Source organism: Wolffia australiana, chromosome 3 (assembly GCF_029677425.1).
Source record: "Wolffia australiana isolate 7733 chromosome 3, ASM2967742v1".
NCBI lineage: Eukaryota > Viridiplantae > Streptophyta > Magnoliopsida > Alismatales > Araceae > Wolffia > Wolffia australiana.
Window position 1 is genome coordinate 342,061 of NC_135837.1, and position 13,866 is coordinate 355,926.

The 13,866-nt window shown below is 45.3% G+C and overlaps 1 protein-coding gene across 1 annotated transcript; it reads left to right on the forward strand.

Annotated features, from left to right (window-relative positions):
• The first annotated feature begins 3,475 nt into the window (after window positions 1-3,475).
• LOC144700461 (Pentatricopeptide repeat (PPR) superfamily protein) lies at window positions 3,476-5,611 on the forward strand. The gene has a single exon (XM_078571860.1). It carries the CDS (start codon window positions 3,476-3,478, stop codon window positions 5,609-5,611), a length of 2,136 nt encoding a protein of 711 aa, XP_078427986.1.
• Window positions 5,612-13,866: the final 8,255 nt, after the last annotated feature.

Below are 13,866 nucleotides of genomic sequence, written 5' to 3' on the forward strand. Positions count from 1 at the left end.
ATTTCTCTCTCTCTCTCAGAATTCAAAATTTCAAAATCTCAAAACATCTCTCTCTTCTCTGTCACACTCTATCTCTATCTCCTCTATCTTTCTGTACATCTATCTATGTTTTTCCTTTTAGTCTTCTATGCCCTTTCCCTCTATACCTCAAAATATATTTCTTTCTCACAATCTATGTCTTTCTCATGGTCTTTCAGTCTCGCCTTAATCATATACTAGTGGGATCTTCTTGAAGACCCAAATACCCATTTTCCTACAAGAAGTATAAAATTCCATATGTAATTCTTGTCCAGTAACGATTGTTACTCAGATACTGCCTTCAAACGCGTATCCTTGCTGAGGCGTTGAGTTGCCTCTTGGAATGAAGCTGTCTCACAAGGTTTTGTAAACAAAAAAGGCAACAAAGTGATTTATATGAGCAGGAGGCCTTGTCACCCTTGGAATTCAGATCAAACCTTAATATCCCATCACTAGGAATGAGTGCATTGCTTGGTCATAAAAAAAGGGATAATACTATGAAAGAGCCCCAACTTTAAGTTTTGTAAAGATTGTAGCCCGAACTTTCAACTTTGTAAAAAAAATAGCCCCGACGAATGAGACGTCGCCATTTGGCGTCGAATTTTTTTTTCCCCACCTCCGGTCAAAGGGTGACGCGGCGGCCACCGTGGCGCCCAGGTGGACTCCACGGTGGCATCCGCGTCACCGCGTGACCGCGGATGACGCCGTGGAGTCCGTCCGCCCACGCCGCCGCCCGTCTCCTTCTCCCGCCGCCGGCCGAATTCGTCGGCCGCCGCCGCCCGCATCAGGCCGCCGCCGGCGCGCGTTTCCGGCCGCCGCCGACGCCGCCCGCCGGTGTTCGCCGTCGACGCCGCCCGTCTGCCGTCGTCGACGCCGCCGTCTGCCGCGCGTTCTCGTTGATCTGAGCAAGACATGAAACGTTTCCTCTTACGAACAAGATCTGAGCAAGACATTCTCGTCTTCTCTTCTCTATTCTTTTGCTTCTTCTTCTTCTTCTTCTTCTTCTTCTTCTTCCTCTTCCTCTTCCTCTTCCTCTTCTTCCTCTTCTTCTTCTTCTTCCTCTTCTTCTTCTTCTTCTTCTTCTTCTTCTTCTTCTTCTTCTTCTTCTTCTTCTTCCTCTTCCTCTTCCTCTTCCTCTTCTTCCTCTTCTTCTTCTTCTTCCTCTTCTTCTTCTTCTTCTTCTTCTTCTTCTTCTTCTTCTTCTTCTTCTCTCTTCTTCTATTTCTTCTTCTCTCTTCTTCTATTTCTTCTTCTCTCTTCTTCTATTTCTTCTTCTTCTTCTTCTCTCTTCTTCTATTTCTTCTTCTTCTCTCTTCTTCTATTTCTTCTTCTTCTTCTTCTTCTTCTCTCTTCTTCTATTTCTTCTTCTTCTCTCTTCTTCTATTTCTTCTTCTTCTTCTTCTTCTTTCGGCTGCGAAGCTCTGCACGGCCATCTTCTGATTTTCCTTCTTCCTCGCCTTCTCCACCTTCAGCTGCTTCCCCCTTAACACGGCGCCTGCGACCATTAACCAAGTGAGATTAAAGAGAAGAGAAGCGAGGGTCGTAAGAGAAGAGAAGACAAGAGTAAAAGAGAAGAGAAGTGAAGTTCGTAAGAGAAGAGAAGACGACAATAAAAGAGAAGTCAAGAGAAGCGCGTAAGAGAAAAGAAGCCGAGAATAAAAGAGAAAAAAAGCTCGTAAGAAGAGAGGATAGAATAGAGCAAAAGAATAGAGAAGAGAAGACGAGAATGTCTTGCTCAGATCTTGTTCGTAAGAGGAAACGTTTCATGTCTTGCTCAGATCAACGAGAACGCGCGGCAGACGGCGGCGTCGACGACGGCAGACGGGCGGCGTCGGCGGCGGCCGGATGCGGGCGGCGGCGGCCGACGAATTCGGCCGGCGGCGGGAGAAGGAGACGGGCGGCGGCGTGGGCGGACGGACTCCACGGCGTCGTCCGCGGTCACGCGGTGACGCGGATGCCACCGTGGAGTCCACCTGGGCGCCACGGTGGCCGCCGCGTCACCCTTTGACCGGAGGTGGGGAAAAAAAATTCGACGCCAAATGGCGACGTCTCATTCGTCGGGGCTATTTTTTTTACAAAGTTGAAAGTTCGGGCTACAATCTTTACAAAACTGAAAGTTGGGGCTCATTCATAGTATTATCCCTAAAAAAAAACATAAAGTGGAATAGTCAACAGGCTTGTGCGCCAATAAGGCTATACCTCATGCACCTCCCTATCTAATGCAGAATTAACTTTATCCAATAACCTAGCGCATTTCTTCCTCTTCGTGAAATCCAAGTGCAACCATGCATTCAACCTGAAACACTGCACCCTCTTTGCAATAATGTGGTTCTTATGCCCTCTTTGCCCTTTTGGACTTACCTCGCCCCTTAGATCAAACATTTTATTACTCACTTTGTACTAAGAAACCTTGACTTTCATTACCATCAGATGCAAAAAAAATTATAGCTAAACTCTGCCAATGCAGAAATTTCCTCATCAAGAGTCAACATTTTCATCTCATGACGCATAGTCTCATAAGGTTGTCTTAGTTATAAATAAAAAAATCAACAAAATGATTGTCTTGATATCTTCAAAGGAATCACCTTCCAAAATTTGAAATTCTACAAGAAGACCTTACATAACTAATATGAGCACGTGATTGGTACCTTCATACATTTGGAGACAACATAATTTCTATTACAATAAAAACTTAATCATAGACTTCTTTTACTCATACCATTAGCCACATGCTTCCACATTTGGCCAGCGTCAGCAATATCATCCGACAAGCATTGACGAATATCACTGGCAACCTTCATTTGCATCTATTGCAAATAACCAGCCCTAATACCTTCAGGTTCAAATCACCTAGCACCTAAATAACATCATTTTCAATCAATATAGTTGACCTTTGATAAGACAATTTTTTTAATGTCATATCGAAAAATAAAGGGTGTCAGCACTTTGATAAGCCAACAAATCCAAACAAACACTTAGCTCTGATACCCTTATTTAGAATAGACAGCCGTAGAAGCATAGTTAACTTGAATAAATCTAGAGGAGAATGACGATTATCAAATAACCAACACAAGGAGAATAATCAATTCACCGTCTTCAAGCCTCATCGCATCCCTGCATCATTACCATCAAGAGAACGCCCTTTTCTTCAATCTAGAGAGACAGTGAGACAAAAAAACAAGAGAGCATGGTGAGAGGATCCTTGTTCTACGTAAAAACTTCAAAAAGCAAAAGACAGGGGTGCTCGACACGCTTCAACACTCTCTCAAACTCCCTCTACTCTCTTCATTTCTCTCCTTCTTTACATGTCTCTCTATCCCGTTTATTATCTACTTCGCTCTCTCTCTCTCTCTCCTCTCTCTTGATGACACGCTGACAACGTTAAGAACTCACCTCTGAAGATACCTTCGAGTTCCATAGTACTGCCACCTCTCTCTCTCGCTGCGCGAGAGTTTACATGTTATTCTTGCACGGGCTACAGCGGGTCAGTGCAGCGAGGGCGGGCTATCGCAGCAGTAGGCTCTTCTTCTCCTCTTCCTCTCTCGGAGGTTTTCATGGCCTCGGACGTGCTGAAGCGGCGGCCTGGATCAAGTCCTTGGCGCGGGTCGGGCCGCCGGAGACGGCGGAGCTCATCCACGCCGCCGCCGTGATCTCCGGCCTCGCCCGCCACACCATGGTCTGCAACTCCCTCATGAACCTCTACTGCCACCACGGCCGGCTCGACGACGCCTTCAAGCTCTTCCACGCCATGTCCGCCCCGGACGTGGTCTCCTGGAACACCGCCCTCTCCGGCCTCCCCCGCGGCGACGCGGCGCTGCGCTTCGCGGCGGCGATGGCGCGCGCCGGCGTGGCCTTCGACGCCGTCACCTTCGCCACGGCGCTCGCCTCCTCCTCCGAGATCGCTGGCGGCGACTTCCTCTTCGCGCTGCAGCTCCACGCGCGGGTGGTGAAGGCCGGCTTCGGGGAGGACACCTTCGTCGGCAACGCGCTCATCTCGGCCTACGCCAAGGCGGGGGACATGGGCGGCGCCGCCAAGGCGTTCGAGGGAATGCGCCACCGGGACCTCGTGTCGTGGAACGCGCTCATCTCCGGGCATGCGCAGGCGGACGAGGAGGGAAGCTGGGCGCGGGCCGGGGAGCTGTTCTCGGCCATGACCAGGGAGGAGGGGCTCGGCGGGCCGGACCACGTCTCGCTGGCGAGCGCCATCGCGGCCTGCGGGCACGAGCGGAGCCTGCGGCTGGGCCGCCAGCTCCACGCCGTGGCCGCGAAGAAGAGGCTCGACCGCGGCGCCGCCTCCGTCGCCAACGTGCTCATGTCCATGTACGCCAAGTGCGGGTCCGCGGGCTGCGCCAAGCTCGCCTTCCGCCTCGCGGAGCGCAAGAACGTCGTCTCCTGGACGACGATGATCTCCATGTCCGCCGCCGTGGAGCTCCCCGCCATGCTTCTCTTCCGGGAGATGCGCCGCGCCGGCGTGGAGCCCAACGCGGTGACCTTCGTGGCGGTCCTCTCGGCGCTCGCGGCGGGGACGGAGGTCGTCCACGGGCTCTGCTTCAAAGCCAAGGCCCTGGATAGCGTCGGGGTGTGTAACAGCCTGCTGTCCGCGTACGCCAAGTCCTGCATGGGCGCGGCCAGGAGAGTGCTCGACGAGATGGGCTCCGCCGCGGACGCGGTGTCGTGGAACTCGCTGATCGCGGGGTACGCGAAGAAGGGGATGGTGGCGGAGGCGCTGGCGGCGTTGTCGGGGCGGCGGCCGAACGAGTTCGCGGTGGGGAGCGTGGTGGCGGCGGCGGGGTTCGCGTCGCTGGGGGTGCAGTGCCACGGGCTGGCGGTGAAGGCCGGGCTCGAGCGGGGCGAGCACCTGGCCGGCGCGCTGGTGGACATGTACTCGAAGAGCGGCGCGGCGGAGGCGGCGGTGAAGGTGTTCGAGGGCGCGGAGAGGAGGAGCGTGGTGAGCTGGACGGCGGTGATATCGGCGGAGGCGCGGCGGGGGAACTACGCGGGGGTGGCGGCGCGGTACGCGGAGATGGCGGCGGCGGGGGTGGCGGCGGACGGGCTGACGGAGCTGGCGGTGCTGACCGCGTGCGGGCACGGGGGGATGGTCGAGTGGGGGCTGCAGCTCTTCGCGGGGATGCCCAGCCGCGGGGCGGAGCACTACGCGGCGGTGGTGGACATGCTGGGGAGGGCGGGGCGGGTGGAGGAGGCGGAGCGGCTGGCGGCGGCCGCGCCGGGGAAGAGCGCGCTGCAGAGCCTGCTGGCAGCGTGCCGGGTGCACGGCAGGGCGGAGATGGCTGCGCGCGCCGCGGCGGGGCTGCTGCGCGCGGCGGCGGGGGAGGGGGAGGGGGAGGCGGGGACGTTCGTGCTGCTGTCCAACGTGTACGCGGAGAAGGGGGAGTGGGAGAAGGTGGCGCAGGTGAGGAAGGCGATGAGGGATTCAGGGGTGAAAAAGGAGGTGGGCTTCAGCTGGGTCGACTGCGGCGCCGCCGGAGTCCACCGCTTCTCCTCCGCCGATAACACCCATCCCCAGGCCGACCAGGTCCACCGCACGGCCCGCTTCTTGGGCTTCCACCTCAGGCCCCCCCCCCCACGTCTTTAAACTCATAATACTTTAAACTTCATCGGTAACTCACCTAGACTACAAGTCATGGATGACACCACCCATTTGCCCATGGCACTAGCTAGCTCTTAACCTAATTAGTACGTCTAAGCTCTTCATTATCTTCTACATGAAGGAAACTAGGTTCTTGGTGAAGCTCCTCTTGGATTTTATTAATTATGTATGTTGGTTTAATGAGCTACAGTGTAACAGAAATCTCCCAGGGCTCTCTAGCTAGCGCTCTATTTCTCACACTAGTGCATCCCAATGTGTCAAAGATCACCTGTTAGTTGTTGTGTCATTATATCTAGATGAAAGAAATTTGGTTCTTGGTGAAGCTCCTCGACTTTTTTTAATGATTTATTTGCTAGTTTATGTAGCTACAGTATGACAGAAATCTCCCGTGGCTCTATCTAGCACTTGATTCTCATGCTAGTTCATCCTAATAGGTCAAAGATCACATGTTAGTTGTCGTGTCGTCATTAAATTCTAGATGAAAGAAATTTGGTTCTTGGTGAAGCTCCTCTAGGCTTTTTTTAATGATATTTGCCTGTTTATGTAGCTACGGCATATCAGAAATCTCCCATGACTCTAGCCAGTACTTGAATTCGCATACTAGTGCATCTAAAGGGACAAGAAGTCAGGCTGCTACATTGTATATTGGACCATACCGATTATTGAGAGTGGGTTTTCTCTCCATTTAATATTGTATCGTTTGTCCAGTTTGATTATCTAAGAATATCACTATCGCCAGATTGTCGAACACAGTGGTTGTCACTTAAGCAGATGTGTGGGCGCCATATATTAAGTTGATCTTGATTTTGTGATCGTCTCACCTCCTTTTGTGTGCTTGAGTTTCCCACATAGCATAGTTCATTTTTTTGTTATAAGAATAATTAATGCAGCTGACGATTAGTGAAATACATTCATTGTTTATATACCTCATATTCATCTTCATCACATTTGGAAAAGTTCTTATGTTTAAATATTTTGGGCAGGCTCTATCGTAATATTATCATAAATAATCGTACAGATAATTTTTCACTAGAAAAATAAACAAATACACACCCTTAATTAATATCTTAAGTCAACAGTTTGTTAGACATCTATCCAAGAGGCCATGTGGGATGGATGAGGTAACGGAGAAAGGATGGATCTAAAATTGTAAACCAAACTGAAGTATGTAGAGGCCCCTGTGATGGGATGTAAGGCATGTAGGTTATCCTTTCAGACATACTGATAACCAATTGATGATGTTAGGGATGTAATAGATGTTGTAGCAGAGGGAGGACAGATGTAAAATTATAAACCTTGAGTAGTGTTTGCCCATCCCATACCTGATATCAGACAACCAATATCTGATATCCAGAGGGAATGGAGGCAGTTTTAGATGCCAGATATCACATTTTTAATGGATTTATAATATCCACCCTATACCAGATATTGGGATGGACATATTAGGGGTCAAGATATGGTGGATGCTGGTACTAGATCTCGAATATCAAAATCCATACTGAAAATCGGATTTCAAAAATTGATATCTAAAATCAGAATACTAGTTTAAAAAAACAAGACCCATCGTCCCATATTGAAATATCAAGGCATTCTATGCATCATAGATTAAATGATCTTGACCAAGAGAAATTGTAATAGAGTGTTCATACATTGGGTCCATTTCAGCCAATGCAGACCAATTAGGATTTCAAAATGTTTAACTTTACTCGACATTAATAAAATCATTTTCACAAATGTTGAATCTTTTCACATAGAGAAAAAGTATAACTCCTATGGCTTACACACATATATAGGGTTTGACGGTCTCGGTCCGGACCGTACTTTTAATAAGAACCTATACCGAAGGACTGATGGAAATCTATGTGGCCGGCAAGCCAATCACACATTTCCACATCTTGTTCCATGTTCATTAAATGAACATATTCATTATAGTGCACATGTGATGCTTATAATGAAGTCCATGAATACATATTCAGACTTAGTGAATTATGATAAGATCGTAATTCGGAGATCACTGGTCTTTAAGCATGTGTTCTAAATATTCCTAATCAAAGGAAATGGGCAAAAGACATCGAAGTAACATGATAAAATAACACTATCTCGCTTCACTCATATGATAGTATGGCCTTTCATGTAGCCATTAGCGTGGAGACACTAAGGATAAACAGTGGGTGCACTTTAGTGGAAAGATTCCCTGAATTGATCCGTGCGAGTCCCTGAATGGTATTATACTGAACTGTCAATCGGGTTGATTCACGTCAGGGTTGTGCTAATGGTCCTTAGACTTGGGACACCAAAGATGTCTTATGGACGGACGACTATACTTTGACTATGGCCAATGAGTCTCTAGTCATGGGATTCTAAACAGTCTTAAATCGGGTGCATCAAGAATTTCACAAAGATGATTGAGGAGTCAAGGTGCGATCATCCATCCTCAGTATAAGATATGACAGCTAAAGGAAGACGATGCGATGAAGTCCTTGGTGAAGGCAATGAAATATCAAAGAATAGTTGTCCGATGATTTCCAAATCCATTAGTATTAAGTCGTCCAAGGAGTGTCAAGTTGACCATACCCTAAGTCGTCCAAGGAGTGTCCAGTTGACCATACCCTAAGTCGTCCAAGGAGTGCCAAGTGGATAAGGGATTATACGTACATTGTAACCGATGATGAACAGGTTACATGAGTGAGTCGATGCACACTCATTTGTATCTTCTAGTGCACGAGGTATGGCTTGGCAGCCCACGGGTTGGAGACTCAACCTACCGTTGGGTTTAATCGATCCGACATTAATTAATCTATATGTTGATATGGGGCCGCCGGAATCGTTAATTGGACTGAAACCTGGGACTGATAAATGGTCTTTTGGACGTCGAAAGATATACTAAAGTTTTGGGTGTTTTATAAAAATAATTACTTAGTATAAATAGGGAAAGGCCCTAAAATTTACCGAGGCCAGAATTATTCAGGGGCCTTCCCTTTGTTCTCCCCTCTCCCACACCCCTCTTACCGATGCGATCAAGACGGCCTAACAATGGCGACGGAGGTTCAGTGGGGCTCGTCATTGAGAAGGAGGTGAGCCGACGTGCTGAGGACCACGTGGATACGTTTAGAGGCTTCACACTTGAGCAGCTCGGCTGGTCTCTCACCGTGGTCCAAGAAATCATGGTTGCGATCCGTGCAAAGGTACTTTGTTTTTATCAATGTCGTATGATTTCACAATAGTCTTACGATGTGTATCGTTATGATTTCTTCATTTATCTCAATCCCTTCATAATCCAACAAGGATCAGTCCCATTTTGTCCGAGTCTCGTCTGGTCCTACTCAAGTCACGGTCCTGTCATGTTGACTAGTCAAAGAACAAAAATTAAAGATAAAAAATGGTATGGACTTCTCATAAAAGGGAAATTTTTTTTGCAAAGGAACTTGTAAACCCTATCTTTAAAAATGAAAAGAAGAATAGAAAAAAAAGAGAAAAAGAAAATACGATTGAAAGAAGAATAATTTAAAAATAAAAGAAGAATTAAAGAAGAAGAAAGCAAGATAAAATGGAAGAAGGTAAAGAAACATAATGAGAAATAAGAAAATCAGGAGAAAGGGGAAGAAAGAAAATAGTAGAAAAAGGTAACAAAGAAGAAAAAGTAAAAGACTAGAAAAGGAGAAAAAGAAGAAGAATAAAATAATGAGAAAAGAAGATGCAAAGAAGAGGGAAAGAAGTAGAAAGCAGAATAAATAATAAGAAAAGAATAATATAAAAGAGGAGAATAAAAGAAGAATGGATGATGAGAAGAAGAATAAAATAAAAAGAGAATAAGACTAAATGAAATAGATGAAACATGAAGAGTAGAATGGAGGGTGATAGAGATAGAGAAAGAAACGTGTAAACCAATAATGAAGCAAACTTGACAGAGTTTGAGGGAGAAAGAAACTAGATAAGCAAAACACTCTCAAGATTGAGAGCAAGAAAGAGAAACTCAGAGAGTGGGAGGGAGAGAGAACGTGGTAGAGAGAGTGAGCGCGCACGCAAGAGAGAGAGAGACAAGAGAGTGCAAGAGAGAGAAAAGAGTGTGAGAGTGAGAGAGAGAAGAGAACGTGTGAGAGAGAAAATGGGAGGGAGAGAAGAGAATGGGGAGAGTGAGGGAGAAGGGGAGAGAGAAGAGAGAAAAAAGGAAGAGACAGAAGAGAGTGTGTGAGCGAGAGATAACAGGAGCGAGAGTGTGCGAGAGAGAGAGATGTTGAGGAGTTCTACTCGCCCTGTAGCTGCCATGTCAGATAATCGAAAACCAATAGGATCTAATATAAGATTAATCTAGTAAGAAACGAAAACATACCCTATACTCGTTAAGAAATTTTGTGGCTAGGATTAAATATAGGAAAAGATAGAAGGCTAGGATTTAATGTCGATAGGAAATAGATTAATGGTTTCAATTCAGTATGATGTAGCTGTTATAACAAGTTATAACGGCCAGGATTGTTCAAAAAACTAATGCATATACTGTTTATATATAGTTAATAAAAATAGAAACACACATGTACTCAATCGATTGCGGGAAATAATGATCATAATAGCTTCTCTTATTGTGTTCTCTGTCATTCTTCTTCATCCTTTCTTTCCCTTCTCAATCTTCTCTCATCCCTTCTTCTCACGCTCGGTCACGAAGTTCAACTTGACTCAACAAGGGAGAAGGAGAGAGAATGGTGGAGAGAGTGTGTGCAAGAGGAGAACTAGTAAGAGAGAGAGAGAGAGAAAGAGAGAGAACATGAAAGAGAGCACGAGAAAGAGCATGAGACAGAAAGTGAGAGAGGGAGGGAGAGATAAAGCGAGGGAGCCAGAGGGTGAGAGGGGGATGCAATCGGTGAGAAGGGGAGCAAAACCAGACAGCGGGGGGAGGTAGGGAAGAGGGGAAGCCCAATCCGTTGGAAGGTTGATCACGACTGGTAAGGATGGGGATCAGATCGTTCAAATCCAGGTCAAAAGATTCGAATGATCAACCGCAACTTAGATCCAAATGGTTTGAATCTTTCGATCAAACAAAATATTTGTTCATGTTAGAAAAAATCGTCCAATCAAAATTTTTGGTTTGTTCATGTTCGAACTGTTCTAACAAATTCAAACAAACGGCCAGTAGATATGGATCAATGAGGAGATGAAGTTGTCTTGATCAACGTGGTGATAAAGATTTTGTTATCTCATCATCGTGCTGTCTGATAATTATTTTCAGATTGTGTGTCATAAGAAACATATTTATTGATTTTTTGAAAAAGTGATTGGAACTTTTGAGACATTGATCAGATCTTTCAGAAGAAATATTGGTGAGAAAAAGAGAAGAAAAGATATTTCTCAATGTGGAGGAAGATCTGTGTTTTTTGTCTTGATTGTTGAAGTACTGGGTTTCAACTTAAAAGTTCAGAGCAACTTCAGAGTTCAGAGCCTCGTCGATTGTCGATGACTTGACGGGAAGAGAACCCAATCGATCTGATTTGAACAACGCATCCAAATCAAATTTAACTCAGATCCAAAGATCGGGTCTGTTTGAATAACCTGATCTGAACCCGGTGCGCCGATCGGGTTAGGATGGAGTCTGAAATTGACTAATCAGGGTTTGGATTCATTTTTTCGAATGTCCGATCCAATCGAGCATCCGAACGAGCAGTCTGAATGCCTGATCCCTAACGATTGGGGAAAGGGGGGGAGCGAAGAGTAAAGCACGACCAAAGGGATGCGAGAAAATATATTATATTATATTATATCGGGTCTGTTTGAATAACCTGATCTGAACCCGGTGCGCCGATCGGGTTAGGATGGAGTCTGAAATTGACTAATCAGGGTTTGGATTCGTTTTTTCGAATGTCCGATCCAATCGAGCATCCGAACGATCAGTCTGAATGCCTGATCCCTAACGATTGGGGAAAGGGGGGGAGCGAAGAGTAAAGCACGACCAAAGGGATGCGAGAAAAAATATTATATTATATTATTTATTTATTATTTAATCTGGTCCCGGTATAATTTGACCATCGTACTGGATTAGGCCTGTCTGTTCGGTCCGGTCTGACCATTCCCAGGTCCAAAATGTTGAACCCTATGCACATATATGTTTCCTAGTAAAACAATACATTATTTGAATTATATTTCTATTTATATCCAATATCTATACATAATACTTTCATTCAACGGTTGAGACAAAGAGGGATGCCAATATCAAATATTGTATCAACTGTAATTCAACATAGTCATCTGAGATTCAGGTATTAGTAAATACAGATATCAGAATTCCATTCCTCTTATCCAATTCAGCATCCATCATGATATCATCATTCGATATCAGGCCTGGAATGCAAGGCAAGAAGGCTATTGTTCCATTTTTTCAAGGATGGAAGGGATGACAATAGGGGCGGACGGATGCCAAATTACAAGAGGGATGACACTAGGGATGATTGACAGATGATGAATTGTCATCCGTCTTGCAACCTTTAACAACAACCATTCATTGAGGAAGTATCCTCATTTTAAAGAAATATAGGCTTTATACACACTTAATGGGGATTTAAATAATGATGCCAAGTTTTTATGATGGATTTGTTGGGTTCGGTGCCTTGGTTCATCCATGAAAAACACCCATGCCAGAATTGTTCAGGGGTCTTTCCCCTTCTTCTCCACTCTCCCCACACCCCCTCCCCATCCCTGATGTGATCTGGACGACGTAACGACGCTGACGGAGATAGAACGGGGTTCGTCTACGAGAAGGAGGAGATCTGACGTGCCGAGGACCGCATGGATACAACTAGAGGCTGCACACTTGAGCAGCTCGACTCGTCTCACTTTGGGATCGAAGAAATCATGAATGAGATTCGTGCAAAGGTACTTTGTTTCAATGATTTTGTTGATGCCGTTCGATTCACAAAAGTTTTCCGCTGCGCATCGTTTTGTTCTGTTCATCTAGATCAAGGCCTCTAGAACCCAACATAACCCTCTAGGCCCATGTATCATTCTAGTTAATAACTTTTGTGGCAACATTTATTGACCAACCTTATTAATTAACTATATCAACATATAGATTAATTAAATAAGGATCAATTTAACCCAGTGACAGGTTAAATGTCCAGCCCGTGGGGTGCCACTCTACACCTCGTGCTCTAGAAGATACAAAGTACTCTCGAAATCTCTCATGAAATCTTTACCATCATCGGTTACAGCATATGTATAATCCATCATCCACACGAGACTCTAAAAAAACTTAGGGTATGGTTTATCGTCGAACCCTAATCTACCATTCGATTAGTACTAATGCGTAACGGGGATCATTGAAGAACACCTTCTCCAATATCCTCACTGTGACCCTGGCTAAGGATTTTTCTGCATCATCTTCCTTGAGTTGATCTCCTCTTATACAAAGGGTGGATGATCATGTCCAAGGCAGATGATCCTGTCTTGACCACGTGACTATCACCGTGAACTTCTTACTATATCCGATATATGACGTGTTTGAATCCCATGATTAGAGGCTCGTAATTTGTAGTCAAAATGTAGTCGTCCATTAACGAGATGTCCTTGGTATCTCAGGTCAGTGGATAACTAATACAACCGTGACTTGAATCAACCTGATTGATGTTTAGGTATAATACCATTCAGGGATTCATATGGATCAATTCAGTAAACTCTTTCTGAAAAGAGCACCTACTATCTGTCCTTAGTGTCACCAAACTAAAAGCCATATGATCAACTATACTTTTCATATAAGTAGGATCAAGTAGTGCTATTCTATCCAGAGAATTCGATGTCCGTCTCAACTATCCATTGAATAGGAATATTTAGAATATATGTTTAAAGACTAGTGATCACTGTATTATATTCTCATCATAATTCACCAAGTCATTGCATGTATTCATGGACTTCATTATAAACATCACATAGAATAATAATGAACGCAAATATTTTATTAAATGAACTCAAATATTTTATTAAATGAACTTAAATAAACATGGTAGTGTGATTCGCTCGATGGCCATATAAGATCCATGAGGATTTTGCTCAAAATTATTGTCAATCTCTCACCATAATTCCATTAAACAGCAACCGGAGGAAGAAATTTTCAATTCTGCTCTCTAAATCGGTATTATTAGCCAGACCTTCGGCGCAAAGGTTTTGTGGTGTGAAGAGACACATGTTTTTTTAAGAACTGGATTCTTCGGTGTTCACTTTCCTTCCACCTCAGGGAAGGAGGACAATGAGGTCATATCTAT

Coding starts and splice junctions, on each gene's coding strand:
- LOC144700461 (XM_078571860.1), top strand. CDS start 3,476: ATGTTATTCTTGCACGGGCTACAGCGGGTCAGTGCAGCGAGGGCGGGC.